The following is a 17,371-nucleotide window of genomic DNA, read 5'->3' on the forward strand; positions in this document are numbered from 1 at the left end:
TGTTTTGTGTGCAGACAGGATTAAAATAAATGCATTTTTCTCTGAGCTCAAAAGGTTCAACTTATATCAGTGTCTTTCTGGAGTTTCTGCAAATAATGATTAGTTGGATAAAACCTGTGAAGCATTTTAAACGATATCTCTTTGACTTTGTTAGTCAAAAAATACTCTTTCCCAACAAATATCTCCAACAAATGTGCAGCAATATGATAAGACAGAGGGTGTGTTTATGATGTCTTGTTGAAAAAGTTGACAGACTGACTTATTTGTATTCTTAGTTTGCCATGAAAAACAGGTTTTCCCATATAGGAGAAGATTTTTTTCTTTATTAACATGTAAAACATTTACAATTTCTTCTTACACAAAATGATCATATACAAAACAATAAAATTTTATTCACAAAGCAATTGAGATCACATATGTTAGTGTGATGATGTCTTTTTGAAGAAGCGATCTTATGGATTCATTGTTATTACAGAGATGTAAAGAAAAACAAAATTTCTCTACATTAGAGTGCACTGAAGTGAGAGACGGTAGAAACTGATGATTTGGTTGTTGGCTAAAAAGCATCAGAAAGGATTGCACCAAAAACCTTAACATAATCTTACAGGAATGCTATATTGTGATAAAAACTCCTGATAAATAAATAATATGCCATCCCAATTAAACCAGTCAACCAGAATAATGTTGTTTTGGAACCAAGATTTAAAAAAATATAGATTTGTGTTTATACAAAATGTCCTTATTGTTCCATTTGAAATATATATGAGGTGAGAAATTATGCTTGTAGATAAGAGACCTTGATGAAAAGCAGGTAATTTTACTGGAAATTGATCGGTATTATAATTGCACGTAAGGCGCTTCAAAGTAGGAGCGACTCTCTCTGTGACGTAACCGTAGCTCCGCCTTCAAATCCCAGCGGACCAATGAGGAAGCTCCAAACCGTGAAGGCGGAAAAAAACCCGGAAAAACACGACAGGAGAGTAGGACACGTCGGCTGTTGACAGTAACATGCCCTCTTCTCATTAAATGGACTTTATGAATTAAATCCAGTTTATTTCAGTCTGTTTCTCGCTCCCAGCGGTTGAAATGGAGGGAGGTACAGGTGTGGTTTTGGCCACAGAGAGATACGGCCGAGCAGAGTCCTGGAAGTATTCAGCAAAGGATGGAGTGATGGAGAGAAGGAGAGATGGGAGGGAAGGGGAATCGAGAGGAAACTCCATTGTTGGAGTCTTTAAAGTATGGACTTATAACTGTTCTCATGTAGCTTTTATTGACAGTTCATACAGCCTGATGTTTAAATATTTTAATATTTAATATTTCAGAGTGTCTTTCTGCCTCAAGGCTATCCAGAGAGTGTCAGCGGGGACTATCTGCAGTACCAGTTCTGGGATACTGTGCAGGTACAGAAAAGACCAGTGGTGGAAAGTAACTATATTTACTCAAGTAGTGTACTTAAGTATAATTTTGAGGTACTTGTACTTTACTTGAGTATTTCCATTTTATGCTACTTTATACTTCCACTCCACTACATTTCAGAGGGAAATATTGTACTTTCTACTCCACTACATTTGTTTGACAGCTTTAGTTACTTTTCAGATGAAGATTTGACACAATGGATAATATAACAAGCTTTTAAAATACAACACATTGTTAAAGATGAAACCAGTGGTTTCCAACCTTTTTGGCTTTTGACATCTTACAAAAAGCTGTGTGTAGTCGGGGTCACATTTCAGATGTCTACGAGTTGTTAACAGCTCCACCAAATAGTGATTTTTCCCTCTAAACTTCTCACATGCTTTCATTTCAATAAATGTTCAAATGATCCAATATTTCACCAAAAATCAAAGATTAGAGAAAAAGTCCAAAAACTAAAAACAGATTTGTGTATCAGAACTTGTTTTTTTCTTCTTTCCTCTCCCATTAATCATCTCACGACCCCTCAGATTTATCTGCTGACCCTTTGGAGGGGCCCGAGCCCTAGTTTGGGAAGCAGTGGACTAAACTAGCTAACTGTATATAAAGTAGTTGAAACTAGCTCCACCTCCAGCAGCTACAACAGTAACATGCTGCTCTAACACTGATGCTTCACTATTAATAATCTAATGATGTCATATATAATAATATATTAGTCAGAGGGACCAAACCACTGAATACTGACACTGATCTGAATACTTCTTCTATCACTGCATCAAACTGAAGCTCTCTGTTCTCCTCTCAGGCTTTCTCCAGCTCTCTGTCAGGGACTTTGGCCACTCAGGCGTCTCTTAGAGGTGTTGGGGTTGGAAACCAAGAGGCAACAGTCGCTGCAGCCACAGTCACCTGGTTATTAAGAGGTGATCCTTTAAAATATAACATAAAATTCCTCAAAAGTGTTTTAGCTTTTTGTGTGACATAAAAGACCTACTGATCTTGATACTGCACTGAAGCCCATTTCCTTTTCTTTTCCTCTCTTTACATGATGTTAAGCATTTTACTTGACCTATGATGGCCCTGTTTGTTTGTCCTTTAGTCTGTTTGCAGTTAAATGCAGTACTGTGCAAACATTTTAGGCACTTTAGATGTTTAGATTCTTATCCATGATTGGTCCCAAATGTATTCTGCAGCATGACAACGACCCCAAACACACAACCAGAATATTAAGAACTATCTTCATCAACAAGAAGAACAAGGAGTCCTGCAACAGATGGTTTGGCCCCCACAGAGCCCTGATCTCAACCTCATGGAGTCAGTCTGGGTTTACATGAAGAGACAGAGGCAACTGAGACGCCGAAATCCACAGAGGAACTGAGGCAACTTCTCCAAGATGCAGGAACAACCGACCTGCCGAGTACCTGAAATGCAGTGTGCAGGTGAACCGAGGAGAACTGCTGCTGTTTTAAAGGCAAAGCTGCTCACAACAATCATCATTGCATCAAGTTAATTGATAAATAACTATTCATGGCAGTATTTTTGAAAGCATCCTCACTTTACTCTCAGTGCCTAAAACATTTGCACAGTACTGTACAGTATATATTTGAAGCTAATCATGCATGGTTAATGTTTTCCCAGCTGGAAGTAGAATAACAAACTAATGTTTTCCCTGCAGATGGAACCGGCATGTTGGGAAGAATCCTCTTCGCCTGGCGGAAAGGGTGAGTTCATATTTCTGCCTTTTTTCAGCCCAATAAAAGTTTTGTGAGCTTAAATCTGACGTACGGATTCTCTCGGTTTGTGCAGCTCTAATTCACTGCTGGGAATTACTTTTTATCAGAGCTGCAACTAATGATTATCCTCATTATCAATTAACCTGCAGATTAGTTTTTGGTTAATCATTTTGGCTATAAAATGTCAGAAAATAGTGAAAAAGTAACGTTATAATTTCCCAGAGTCAAAGATTAAATCTACAAATGTCTCGATTTGTCTGATCAACAGTCCTAAACACAAAGATAATCAGTTAACTATCATGTAGGACAAAGAAAACGATTAATTTATCACATTTTAGAAGCTGAAACCAACATACTTTTGCTTGAAAAAAATGACCAAACCAATTATTTGATTATCAAAATAGTTGCTGATTTACTTTCAGATGATCAATTTGCTGATTAATCGACTAATTATTGCAGCTGTACTCTTTATAATCCGTGTCTGTGTCTCTGTTCCAGGAGTAAACTGGACTCTGAGGCCAAAAAGTGGAGGTACGCAGGTGTCCAGGCACAAAAACTTTGAAGATGTTACAGTCGTAAAAACCTTTTGATGTCCGATGTTCATTTTTGTATTTCTCATCAGGCTTTTTGCTGATATTCTCAACGACATCGCCATGTTCATGGAAATATTGGCTCCGTTCTTTCCTGCTTTCTTCACCTTGATTGTCTGCACTGCAGGAATATTTAAGGTAAAGAGAAAATAATAACTCAAGCTAAGTTAATTATTTTGTTATTGATACAATTATCAACAAATCTGTTGGATTATTCTCATCTAGCAAGATTATTCTGATGTGTTGTGAGTAAACAGAACTGGAAAGCAGATTGAAAAAGTATTTCTGCTACATAAAATTATGTTTATCTTTTAAAGCTTTTTGCTCTTGAATTACTGGAGAATTTAACATTTCAAGGCCCCTAAAAAAATCTAAACTGACTGTTTGGTTGAACTGGTCACCACCCAGTTACATTTGCAGCCTGTGACGAGAGGTCACAAGGAAACATTGCTCTATTTTAAGAAGGCCCGAGGACACAGTGACCTGATAGTGTGACTGAACTGCCATTTATCTCCATTCATTCATCCATTATTCTCACATTTTGCATTGCTCAGCAAATTGGAGATATATGGATGGAGCTCACACTGCAGGAAACAGGGTACAAACTGTGAAACTGTGATAGGAAATGGACACAAACGATCAAACTCAGCATTTGTAAAGGTGCAATTATTCTGTTGACAGATTAAACTCTTATCAACTCTTATCGACTGTTTGGTATTTATTTATAGATATAAGTTGATTTAAAGGCCCTGAAAAGCTGATTTCTCAATCAGCTTCTAACTATAAGGGACGACTTCCTACATAAAAACAAACATTTCAGCCAAAGTTACATCTGTTCAGGCTGTTTCACATGAGATATTTCTGTCTGAGCCTCTTCTCACTTTTGAAGTAAAGTTTGAAGTTTATTATTATACTTATTTCTGTGCAACAATCAGGATTAAGCAACATTTGAACCAAAGTGTTGCTTAATCTACAGTCCAGATAGTCCCGATGAAGCAGATTAACAGTTTTTAAGTGTTAAAATGTCTTAATAAATAAAACATTAGAATCGTTTCTTATTTAATCAGGAATGTTTACTGTTATGGAGAAATACTCAACATTTAAAACCAAGTTTTTCAGGGTCTTTAACACAACTTGGTGCTCTTATGTGTATCTCTGTTCTCCAGTCCATCGTCGGAGTGGCAGGCGGAGCGACCAGAGCTGCTCTGACCGTTCATCAGGCTCGTAGAGACAACATGGCCGACATCTCCGCCAAAGACGGCAGTCAGGTACGTTTGGGATTTCACTGGACTTGTTACTTTATCATGAAGCAACACAAGCTGAACTCTAATATGTTGTGATAGATAACAGTTGTGGTACGTTTTCATGTGATCTTCTATATTTTAATCATAGCAGAGAAAAGAAGTAAAATAAGGCCGCAGCTAATGATTGTTTTCATTATCAAATAATCTGCTGATTATTGCTTTGATTAATCGATTAATAGTCTATAAAATGTCCATTAATTCCCCAGAACCCAAGATAACATCTTCAAATATCTTGTTTTGTTGAACCAACAGTCCAAAATAATTTGTTTGTAATGATATAAAACAGAAAAAATTCTCACCTTTGAACAGCTGGAACCAGACGACATTTGGTGTTTGTTGCTTGTAAAATCACTGACACGATTAATCGATTGTTAAACTCGATTAATTTTCTTTCAGTCGACTAAACAATTCTAATCGTTTCAGCTTTAAAGTAAAAATAATAAGATGGTATTTACAACTTCACAGCATTCTGTTGCGTGATTGTAAAACTGTGATAGTTGTATAATTGCTGCAGTTTCCTGAGTTTTGATGAACTTATTAATACAAGTCTGAAAAATCATGAAAATATGGTGGATCAAGGAGTGTGAATATTATCATTAGTGTCTCTGAATAGTTGCTGCTGAGGGAGAATTTCATTCTTGTCTTGCCTCCATGTCTTTTATTTCCTACAGGAGACTCTGGTGAATCTGGCCGGACTGCTGGTCAGTTTGCTGCTGATTCCCCTCGTCACTGATAATCCAGTGTAAGTGCTGAGGGTAGAATAAGGATCCATCATAGGAGTATAAATTATCTAAAGAATCTTATACAAGGAAGTTTCCTCAAAGCATTGACTGTCAAATCATCTCTGTTTCTGTCCCTCAGACTGACTCTCAGCCTCTTCTTCCTCTTCACCGTCCTTCACCTCTTTGCCAACTACAAGGCAGTGCGCTCGGTTGTCATGGAAACCCTCAACGAGGCACGGCTTGCGATCGTGCTGCAGCAGTACCTGAGTGACAGGCGGATCCTGAGTCCACAAGAAGCCAATCTGAAAGAACCGGTTTTCTTGGGTAAGAGTCGTGATTCTACGTCGAGTCAGATTTTATTTATATCACAAATCACAGATTTGTCTCGACAAACGACACCTTCTATAATTAGACTGTAAATGTAGATAAGAAACCCTTTAGCAGGTCATACAATACATGTCATTTGTACAGAATAGACTGAAACAGCAAAATGACAACATTATAGATATATATATATATATATTATATTATAATTCATAACATATGTGGAGAATATGATCAGGAGTACGTTGAACAACTTCTAGCTTTGATATTTTTTAGTTGACTGTTTCATGTATCCAGTTGTTGTGGCGTTTAAAGTCCTACTTAAGTACATAAGTATTATTATTATGTATTATGAGCTTGATGTAGTTAAAGTATTGCAGTAAAAGTAGTGGTTTGGTCCCTCTGACTGATATATTATTATATATGACATCATTAGATTATTAATAGTGAAGCATCAGTGTTAGAGCAGCATGTTACTGTTGTAGCTGCTGGAGGTGGAGCTAGTTTCAACTACTTTATATACAGTTAGCTAGTTTAGTCCAGTGGTTCCCAACATAGGGGTCGGGGTCCCTATAAAGGGTCACCAGATAAATCTGAGGGGTCGTGAGATGATTAATGGGAGAGGAAAGAAGAAAAAACAAAGTTCTGATACACAAATCTGTTTTCAGTTTCTGGGGTTTTCCTCTAATCTTTTATTTCTGGTGAAATATTGGATCATTTGAACATTTATTGAAATGAAACCATGTGAGTTTAGAGGGAAAAACCACAATTTGGTGGAGCTGTTAACAACTTCTGAAACATGACAAGGAGCCAAAACTACACACTGATTTTGTTGTAAGACGTCACAAGACTAAAAGGTTGAGAAATACTGGTTTCATCTTTAATATTGAAAAAGTAAGAAAGTAACTAAAGCTGTCAAATAAATGTAGTCGAGGAAAAAGTACAATATTTCCTTCCAAAATAGTGGAGTGGAAGTATCAAGTAGCATAAAATGGAAATACAGTACTTGTGTAAATGTACTTAGTTACTTTCCACTGCTGCACAGTTTTAATATGTCTTTGCATTCAATAATTATGAACTTTGCTCTCACTTTTTTCCAGAGTTCAGGAAAACGGTGCCAATCAAACTTGGCGTGAGGCTGCAGGAGGTTGTTCAAAGGTAATTTCATTTGCATGTTTTGCTTACACGATAAAAAAATGGACACACGATAAAAGTTTGATATAATTCTGCTTATTTTGCAGTCCAGAGGAACTTAATCTGGCTCTGAAGGATAACAACATGCCTTATCTCTTAGGAGTGAGAAACGGTATGTCATCATGTGAAGCCTTCATCCTCCCACAGAACAACAACAGCCACATATACTGTAAAACCTGTAAAAGTTTGACTGTATTTTAGCTGCGGTGTCTTTCTTTCAGGCTCCGTCTGTGTTTGTTTGGGACCAGACGCATCAGTACGAGATGAAATCAGAGCAATGTGTCAAGCTGTGTGGCTCCGAAGTATGTTGAGTTCTGCAACTTCCAGAGAACCTCCGACACAAAAACAAGGTGAGCATTTACCTCCATTCATTCTCCTCCTTTACATTCATAGAAGTTATACTGTTTTAGACACTGAACACTTTTATTCTGGTCTTAAAAGGTCACTGGGAAATGGTGCATGAGAGTCACAAGATGATGGAGACAATTTTCAGTCAGTTTCTCAAAGGTGAGCACACACACACACACACTGTTTAACCCACATATCATAAGATTTATTTCATTTGTTTGTTACCGGTTGAAACAATATTCTGCTAATTTCATCGACAGGCGTGGAAGCTGCAGGATGGGACGTAAATCGAACTCTGCTGGACTGGGATGAGTGGAGAGTTGAATGGAAAACAAAAAGCAACTGAGCTGTGAAACATCTGCAGCTGTTCTCATTGTTTATATCATATTGTTTAATGTTTATTAAACAAACGGGACCTCGGATGATTCATTCTGTGTTCAAATCTCTATGGGTATGATGCAAGTAAAGGAAATAAAATCTATTTTTCTATGGGAATATTTCAGGGTTCCTACAGTCATGAAAAACCTGGAAAAGTCCTGGACTTTGAAAGTAGTTGTTTCCAGGTCTGGAAAGGTGCTTTCGGTTTCGTTTTGTGACCAAATGTTGTTCTTGTTTGTTTTGTTTTTACTCAATTATATTCCAAAGGGGAAACAGGAAGACTGTACATGAACAATACATACACTCATTTCCCCATAAGCAGGACTGCTTAGTGTGTGGATACTCATGTGGACTGTCTTTAGATCAGATTGAAATAGGGGATTGTAAAACAATTATGATTATTACAACACAATAATTAAACCCTATTGTTTTAGAGTATTTTCTTTAAAGGGAATTATTTTACATATTGGTTTCATGACTATTAAGTACATTGTCCATGTCTGATTGCTAGCTATCTGGAATGATATTTAAAAAACCCCTCACATTATCATTTATATACTAAGACTTCACAGAATGTTTGAAAATTTCAAATGAATGAAAATTTGGCTTAAAGTCATGGAGGAGTTGTGGAAATCTATTGGCTAAAATGTGTAGGAACCCTGTATTTTTGATTTTTTTATTGATGGTTATAATGAAAATCAAAGCTGGAGGGCTAGTGATCAAGTGTCTGTTGTTTAACATGTTTTTTCATTTGATTTTGCTCTTTATTGTAAAATACGCTGTTTTACCTGTATACAAATGTGTCATCCAAATAAAATATGACAGACTGCCTTTCTATCATTTATCCATGAGGAGGCGCCGTTGAACCTTCATAAACAATTAAAACGCCACGAAGAAGAAGAAACATCCGCTAGCGAAACAGTTGCGTCAAGTTAGCAATAGTGTGTACGGTTATAGCGGAAATAAAGAAGTATAGTTAGCGAAAAGAAGTAACAAATGTTGATAACTATTTAAAATAAATATATGACATGTACTTCTATATACTATATACTATATATACTATAATTTCACTTTGTTGTTACCTTACAAGCTCTGAAACATGCTATGAAGCTGTAAGTCTCACCGGATGTTGAGGTTATGTTATTGCTAGCTTGACTTCGCTCAAAGAACAGAAACAAAACAAATTCTGTGTCTTGTGAAAATTTGGCCGAAATTGTGAACGAAATGGGGCGATATAAATGTGCCTACAACTGTGAAAGCTCCAGCGAATCAGATGTAAAGTTTTTCAAGTGAGTATTCAATATTTGTAATCAATTTGTCACCCAAAAGCAGATTTGTGAAGTAACTAAGATAGTAATGCTAACTGGCTAACATACTAACTAGCTAACATAAGTATTATGAATCACGTTCGCCTGTTATTAGTGTTTGCTGGCTTGGTTTTCCCGGTTCGTCGCTATGTTTTATTATTAAAAAACGATACGAGAGGAACCGTCTTCCAGAAACAAACTATTAGTCTGTCTGTGTACATATGTGGAGTTGACTTGTATTCAGCTGGGATGTAGTTTTAGTTATTTACTGATGGAAATACACATCTTGGCGAGTTGTTTTCATTAGACTTTGAGAGATACATGAAACAAACATTGGTATTAATAGTGCAGTAAATATATATTATACCCTCTTACTGAAGAGTATATGTTTAATTTATTAGCTGCCTGAAATAAAGGAAATGGACTGGACTTTTATCCAGGTTGATCTGACAAAGCATGTTTATTATACTGCAGCCTTTTCTTTTTAAATACTTTATTGCAAGAGTGCATTTTACATAGATTTGCATTTGCTTACAGATGATAGTGTTCATACGTCTAGCATTCTTACAATATTTATATATTGTATAATGGAGATAAATAATAATAAAACAGTGACTCAGTAGTATGATATGCATACATATATACACATATACATATACATACAGTACATACATACACACATACAGGAAAAAATAAATACATAAACAAAACAAAGAAAAAGAAACAAACAAGCTCATGATTAACTCATTTATCTATGTTGAATAATCCTTTGATCCTTATATTTAACACTGATTGTATTACATATTTTACTTGTCAACCTTGTTTTACAAATGTTTTCATTCAAACTTGAGAAGCTCACCCTGTGGGGCTGTAATAATCCTGGTATACATACAAGAATATTACACTGAACGTCAAAATCAATAATCTGGCAATTATTAGAGCAACAAACATGCAAAAAACAAATTGATATTCCTATTACGTCCAACACAGGCCACACTGTGGTGGATGGTGTATACCAAATATTGATTTCTGGATTGGAATATTTTGTAGTAAATGTTATCTGTTGCATCTGTTTGACGTGTAAAAAGCTCTTTTTTATGTGACTAAACCAAACAAAACTGCTAATGATGGCAGGAGAGCTGCTCTGTGTTCACTGTGTCCTCTGAAAACAATGATAATCACAGAAATGGAAATGATTGGCAGTATTGATACCACACATCTCTAATACATACATGTATACATACAGTAGAACATTATTTCTTTACTCTGCCAAGAACTTTGACTCATATTTACACGAACCATCCCTCAGTCGCTGTTGTGTGCAGGAAAATTCACTTCTTATGTAGAAACATCTGGAGCCTTCCAGTGTCAGAAACGGGCAAAATACGCTGATTTTAATGGAGTTCAGTGCAGCATTTCCTCCATTCAAGAGTAAACAACACATAGAGGAGCTAGGACTTTGGCTTGGTTTTGTTTTAATGAGATTTTTGTTACTTCAGGTTTCCGCTGTACAACCAGCGAAAACTCAGGAAATGGCTAGTCAACATGAAGTGGAAGGACTGGACGCCGACTCGCTTCTCTGTGCTGTGCAGCAATCATTTTGAGGAACAGTACATCGACCGAACGGGCAAATCCGTAACGCTTAAAGAAGATGCAGTTCCCACCATATTTTCATCCCCCGACAAGACGCAGAAAAGGAAGGTTTGTATGTAGTTACTCTGTGTCAGTGGAGCATTTGAAAATAGAAAATGTTTGACAGTAAAATCCCTTTTAATAGTTCAGTGGCTTCATTTAAAAATCCTCTTTATCTGTATTTGATTATTCACTAAAATGTCACTTTCTCCCTGATTTAGGCTTCCATCACTCCAAGAAGTAAGAGATATAAGGTGAGAGCATATTGTATTTATACTTCTGTTATATACTTTATAGTTTTATTACAGTTAGCTGTTCAAATTCTGTGAGTGAGTAGTCATTTGTGGTCATTTTAGCAAGTGTTTTGGGCTCAAATAAAGAGTTTTTTGAGCTGTGACACATGCAAAGCTACTCAAGTGGAGTCCCAGAATAAAAATAAACAGCTGGAAATGAGCTGAAATAATAGATCCTCTTTTAAAAATCAAGAATATTAAGAAAAGTTCCGTCTTTTTTTTAAGCTGTTCTTCTCTGCAACAACCGTGGAATCAGCATAACTGCTTACAGCCAGAATAAGAACTGTTTCCTTGTATTCTGAACAGTCAGCTGGTGCTAAAGCCTCACAGACGAATCCAGCTCGGTCTCCAACGACGGCTCCTGCCAGAGCGAAGCGAAGCGTCTCGAACAAAGAGTTCAGCCAGACAGAGGAAGAGCCTCCAGGGTATGTTACTTCTAGACGGGGAAACACCAGTCTGTATTTTCCTGTTTTACTACCATTATGTCATTGGGATTTTTTGTGATCTTCTACTCATATTTCTTTAGTGTAAACAAGCCACTGAACACAAAAACAGTGGAAAAGTTATAATAATGCAGGTGTTTGCTACTAAATCTCCAGGACATGTCCCAGGTCTATATTTTTTTTATTCCGGGCTTTACTTTTATATCTTTTCATAGTTTACAGTTCAAAAAACTGATGTATCTTATGTATTGCATTACATTTGTTCATAATTGAGCTGTTGTCTCATTAATTTCTTGTCATTTTCTTGTTTTATCATCAGAGACAAAGATCCAAAAAAGACTGATAAGTGGAGGATTATAGTAGATGAAGGACTGATGAAGATTGAGTCATTTCCACATTTCTTCCATGGAGATTACTGTGTACCTCTGGTAAGCAGCTGCAGACACAGACTGTCTGTCTGTACTGGAACACTCAGAACTTCATATCATAGAAATTCCCTATTTTTTGTTCCCTGGTTCGTCCCTGTAAAACAGATGATTTGATTTGATTTTTGCATATTAACAATGAAAACCTACATTTCTTAAAACCTCTTCATAATGCTGAGTTCATATACAACCAATGAACCTAAAATACTGTGACAAGACAAGTGTATCATCATACCAGACTTAGATACAATCAGTGTTTTAATAAATTTGGGATCTTATTAGTACAAATGTTAAGTTTTTAAATGTATTACGGTCATTAGGCAAATCAAAAGCCTTGTGTTATCAGATGTTTACTATTAAATACAGTGATGTCATGTTTATATTAAATGTGTAATTTTTCACATTGACCAACAGGATATTCAGTGGGCTCCAGATGGTGATGATAACAATGATAATGTAAGTAGGCAGCATGTTTTCAAACTGTAATATTTTGTCTTTTATACTTCGACTTCTATATTTTTAAGTGTTAAAATCAAACGCTCTTCTGTCCTTTTCACAGACAGACTGTCAAGATCCTGATAACGTGATAGAAGTAAGCACATTACGACATGATTACTTAAAAGTGTTGCAACAAAGCTCTGCTAAATGCAAACAAAAGCAACTTGGATTTTTATTGGCAGGTGAAAGAGCCGTGGCAGTGGCTCGGTCTGGATGTCAGGGGACCTTTGCCGCAAACACAGAACGGACACAAATACATTTTGACTGTGACAGATTACTACTCCAAGTGGGTGGAAGCTGTACCTATGCAGATGTGCCTCCCTTCGCATGTAGCGAAGCACGTCGCGGACATCATCGCCCACTTTGGTTACCCGTTCAGAATCCTCTCCAGACTGCCTCATGACATAGTCCACAAAGTGAGTGCACTCATATCATTGTAGGGAATAAAGGGGACATAACATGCACATTTTGAGGTCTATATTTTGAACTTACATGTTTAATGTAGACATCTGACATTATAACAGGATAGAAATCACAGAAAATCACAAAAAACATGTCATGTCCTCTTTAATTCCACCCTCGCTCAGTTGATCCACCAGCTAGGTAAGAACTACAGCTCCCATGAGCCTTAGACAGAATACCAATGGCTCCAATGCTGCCTTCATGTGATATTGGAATTACTGTAATTATCAGTTTCTGACTTGCGAAAAGCTTTCACATCCAAGTTGTAATTATGACTGGAAACTAAAAGCTTTGATATTTCTGACTAGTCGTTTTAAATACAAAAGCTCCTGAAAACCAAACAAAAATAGATTCCTTGCATCAGCCAAAGTCTGTCGTTACAGGTTATTAAACCCAAATTTAATTGATATAATGCTTTATTGTCAATGCACAGTATTTTTAACCCTCACAAGACCAACTTTGCAATCACACAACCATCTTAAGTTGTCAGCAAACGTGAACATTCCCAAGTCTTAAACACAGGAGTCTTTCCTATCTTTGTCATCTGTCCAATATGATGTGAACGTGACACAAGACTCATGTGGAATACTAACAAAACGTTATATATCAGTTAAACTAAACTAGGCGCTCGAATGTTACTATGCAGCAGTAGACCGCAAAGTTTTGAATATTGCCAGAAAACAGCAGGAACATGTTTTCAGAAAGACTGAAGAAAGAAAGTCCAAGAAAACTTACAGAGCTATCGTAATATTGATCAAGATATTGTAATATTGTGTCTGACATACATGATGTACTGTGTCATTATATTCTCACGCTAGATCAACAGAGAATTGAAAGACCAGCTGAAGGTCACCGTCGCTCTCGTGGTCTATCATCAGCAGACCGGGACTGCAGATTTAATCACACAGCAGCTGATTGACAGGTCTGTACTCTGTGTTGCAGGTGTATCAATGTATTATTTGTAACATTTGTACATCATATTTTACTGCCACTTTAATTATGACGCTGTTAAATTGACGAATGACACTATGCATGACATGTCGGGTAATTGTTAATTAAAAATCTCTCATCACGCCTTCATGTAAACGCTGTAACGTTTCTAATTGCTGCTTCCCAAAAGGATGGTGAGTGATCTGATAGAGGAACATGCAGCCGACTGGGACGTCTACCTGCCCGCCAAGGTTTTCAGTCTGTGCTTCAAAGAACATTCAAAGACTAAGGAGAGGCCTTTTTCAATGCTTTGCTGTAGAGGACTGGAGCCCGTACATTCTCCCAGGGGTCTGAATGTACGTCATTAAAGGTTTGAACGTTTTAGTTTTGATGAACCTTTGTTTACGTATATGAAATGACCTTTGTGTTCTCCACCTCTCTGTCCCACAGTTTGTCTACTCCAAGATCCAAGAGAGTGCTTTCGTGGTTAGATAGATATTTAAGGCGCATTTTGAGTAAGTACATACCATATATTAGTATAATATTAAACAGTTTTCTGAGATAAAGGAGTTTGTGGAATATTTAAGAACATTTTAAAGACGTTTTTCCAGAAAGATAATGTTTGTATATTTGAGAATATCAGAGAATTTTACGTACAACTTGTCTCACAGTATTATTATTTTTCAGGCGAATTGAAGTGGAAACCAGACGTGGTTACATTAACAAACTGGGGATGAAGGATACTTCTTGGTTCTGGAGGCGCTCTGACCCAGTTATGGATTGTAATGGAAAAGCTGGACTTTGTACCCCACTAGTTTGAACAAGATGAAGACTTTGTTGACTGTTGACTGGACAGTTATTACAGATACAACTGCAAACGTCTACAGCATCCTTCGCAGGATTAATTGACATTTTCAACCTGTTCAATCCAAAGTGTGTTGGCTTTTAACCGTTTTTCTGTCCATCAACTCAGTGCAAGACAATTATCAGTCTTGTGTCATGTTATTGGATGTAATACTTTATTTCAGGTATTGAAATTGTCACCTCAGTGAATTGAAATGAATCTCAAAAACATCATTTTGACTGAGCAGGATGCAGGATGCTGGAGCAGGAGCTCAGTCGATGATTTCTTTAATAGTCATGACCAAAAGTTTTCAAAGCTTATGTCAGTTGGGTTTGAGCAATATGAGTCTGATAGATCAGGAGTTTTGTGTTTGTATTTGCGGAGCTTTACTCTCCAGACAGTTGAGGCATTTGATCTGGCAAATATAAGTCTGCTGTTCCTCATTGTTTGTTGTCATTTTTGTCTATAAAATGTAAAAAATGAACAATTATAGCTGTGATTATTAATGCAATATGCAAACAGAGACAACAAAAATACTCCTGTGTATCAACGTGTACTCAAAATAGGAGTGACGTGTCAGTATATAGTTCATAATTAGAGCACCATGACTTGATTTCAGCTTTAAAGATTCAGTTTATGCTGTGTCAGACTTGACACAGGAAAATTCCAGTGGTGCAAAGACAGGTTACTTCCTCTTTTCTTTACAGATTACAGTGTTAAGGTAAAAAAAAAAAAAAAATACTACACACGCAAGTGTTTTGAAATGCAAACCACTAAATGGACAGATTTGGTACATTTTAAACAATGATTTTAAAAGACTTATTGTTTAAAGATGGTAAGACAAGTGTGTGTATATTTTCAGGTGTCTTAACTCTTTCTGAATCACGTTCTTTGTAGTCGCCTCTGACCAGCCAAACAAGCCACAACATCATAAACATAACTGAGAAAGACAAATTCTGATGGTATAGCAGCAATGGGTTCAACTGTGGACCAGTTTTTACAGGATTTTTCATTGTGGGGGACCATGAACCGGTGCAGTGGAAAGGCAGTTCTATATGTTTTGCTTATTTCTTTTAACTCATTAGATGTTCTGGCACCAAAGGTGAAAAGCACAACTCTTGTAATCCTGCGTACTAAATACTTCTGGTCTCAGTCAGCACTCAGGCAGCAGATTTATGACTTAATTGTGACTGATTTCTAACTTTTTTGGGTACACCAGATAAGAGCATTACAGTAGTCCAGCCTGTCAGATATTAAAGTGTGCGTTTATCACCTTTAGTCGCTCATATGGTCGTAATTTGGTTGAGATGATAAAAAGCAGCTTTAGTGACAAACCCCACATGAGCCTTAAAGTTCAGTTCTGAGTCAAAGATGACACTGAGGTTTCTGGCCTTTGGGCTTGGTGTAATTCCTAGAGAATTTAGTGTTGTGATCAGTTTCTCTCTCTGAGCCTCAGATATACAGTAATTATATTTCACAACAGGAGAAGGAAGTGCTGCATGGTTCTGATGGCTCATACGACAGGTGCTCTTCAGTAGAGCAGGTGAAAACACACACAAAAAAAAAACAAAATCCAGGAAGTCTTGCTGAATATTTGTCCTAAAGTGGTGCAGACGACCATGGAGAAAAACTAAGGCACTCCGTCTTCATCAGGGTCAGGTTCAAACTCTGATGAAGATGGAGTGCCTTAGTTTTCAGAGTTGATACGCGTTGGTCTGTTTGATTGACTATCCTCAAAGAATACATTTATTATGTTATTTCACCTAAAGACAGAGTGCCTTAGTTTTTCTCCATGGTTGTCTGCACCACTTTAGGACAATTATTCAGCAAGACTTCCTGGATTTTGTTTTTGTTTATACAGTAATTATAGTCAGCTGAATTCAACGCATTACACTGTGAACGCCCTCGCTGTGTGGTGTGTTGAGCCCCTTTTTCATTTTTTCTTTCCCCTGTGTGTTTTCAGTATAAACATAAGATGAATGTGTTTGTTTTTTTCCCTCCGGCTCTGTCATCTCCTCTGCTCGAGGACAGTGAGGTTGTCGGTACACATAAACACAAACATCCACCATGTTCCTACATTCACACACAAACACATACACTGTGGTAAGGACGCACTCGTTAATCTATGATCATTTCTAATAGCATCTAAATTATGATGCTTTTGGGAAACACCTCTCAAAGAAGTTTGTAAGATGGATTTTTACTGTTACCTTAAACCTAAAGATGCTTTTGGGAAAGGAAGTCCTGGTCATCAGGTTGCCAGCACACCAAATATTAAGAACTTTTGCGTTGATTTGTAAAAAAAAAAATATGTAAAAGTTTTGATGTAAACTATGAAAGTCAAAAGTTTCATCAGGGGGCCAAATATTTTTGCTGCAGGGCCAGATTTGGCCCTCGAACCACTATTTGCCTACCACTGGTGTATAGTTTGTGGCACCTCGCCCTGATTTGTTCTCGTCTCAGCTGCTGTGTGGATTCAGCTGTCGTGCTCTCTATGGTGACAGCTGTTACCAGGCTGAGAGGAGGAAATGAAG

At 37.0% G+C, this 17,371-nt stretch overlaps 2 protein-coding genes across 3 annotated transcripts; both read left to right on the top strand.

The window, feature by feature from the left end:
• Positions 1-801: 801 nt before the first annotated feature.
• rusf1 (RUS family member 1) lies at positions 802-8,054 on the top strand. Of its 2 annotated transcripts, XM_044332034.1 has the most exons (14): positions 802-1,236; positions 1,323-1,400; positions 2,219-2,333; positions 3,086-3,131; positions 3,642-3,674; positions 3,766-3,871; positions 4,900-5,001; positions 5,709-5,779; positions 5,899-6,083; positions 7,184-7,241; positions 7,325-7,389; positions 7,499-7,627; positions 7,719-7,784; positions 7,886-8,054. In XM_044332034.1, exons 1-14 carry the CDS (start codon positions 1,087-1,089, stop codon positions 7,969-7,971), a joined length of 1,290 nt encoding a protein of 429 aa, XP_044187969.1. In that variant the 5' UTR covers positions 802-1,086; the 3' UTR covers positions 7,972-8,054. The 2 variants fall into 2 exon arrangements, with proteins under 2 accessions (XP_044187969.1, XP_044187970.1); XM_044332035.1 differs by lacking the exons at positions 802-1,236; positions 1,323-1,400 and adding an exon at positions 2,604-2,849 and having other exon boundaries at positions 2,244-2,333.
• Positions 8,055-8,947: 893 nt separating this feature from the next.
• On the top strand, positions 8,948-15,324 carry zgc:153292 (uncharacterized protein LOC100003014 homolog). The gene is made up of 12 exons (XM_044332036.1): positions 8,948-9,292; positions 10,810-11,011; positions 11,164-11,196; positions 11,542-11,660; positions 11,998-12,106; positions 12,518-12,559; positions 12,663-12,695; positions 12,784-13,017; positions 13,882-13,985; positions 14,184-14,349; positions 14,444-14,508; positions 14,681-15,324. The coding sequence occupies exons 1-11, from the start codon at positions 9,228-9,230 to the stop codon at positions 14,486-14,488; spliced, it is 1,152 nt and encodes a 383-aa protein (XP_044187971.1). The 5' UTR covers positions 8,948-9,227; the 3' UTR covers positions 14,489-14,508; positions 14,681-15,324.
• Positions 15,325-17,371: the final 2,047 nt, after the last annotated feature.

The sequence above is a fragment of the Thunnus albacares genome, chromosome 17, assembly GCF_914725855.1.
Source record: "Thunnus albacares chromosome 17, fThuAlb1.1, whole genome shotgun sequence".
Taxonomy (NCBI): Eukaryota; Metazoa; Chordata; class Actinopteri; order Scombriformes; family Scombridae; genus Thunnus; species Thunnus albacares.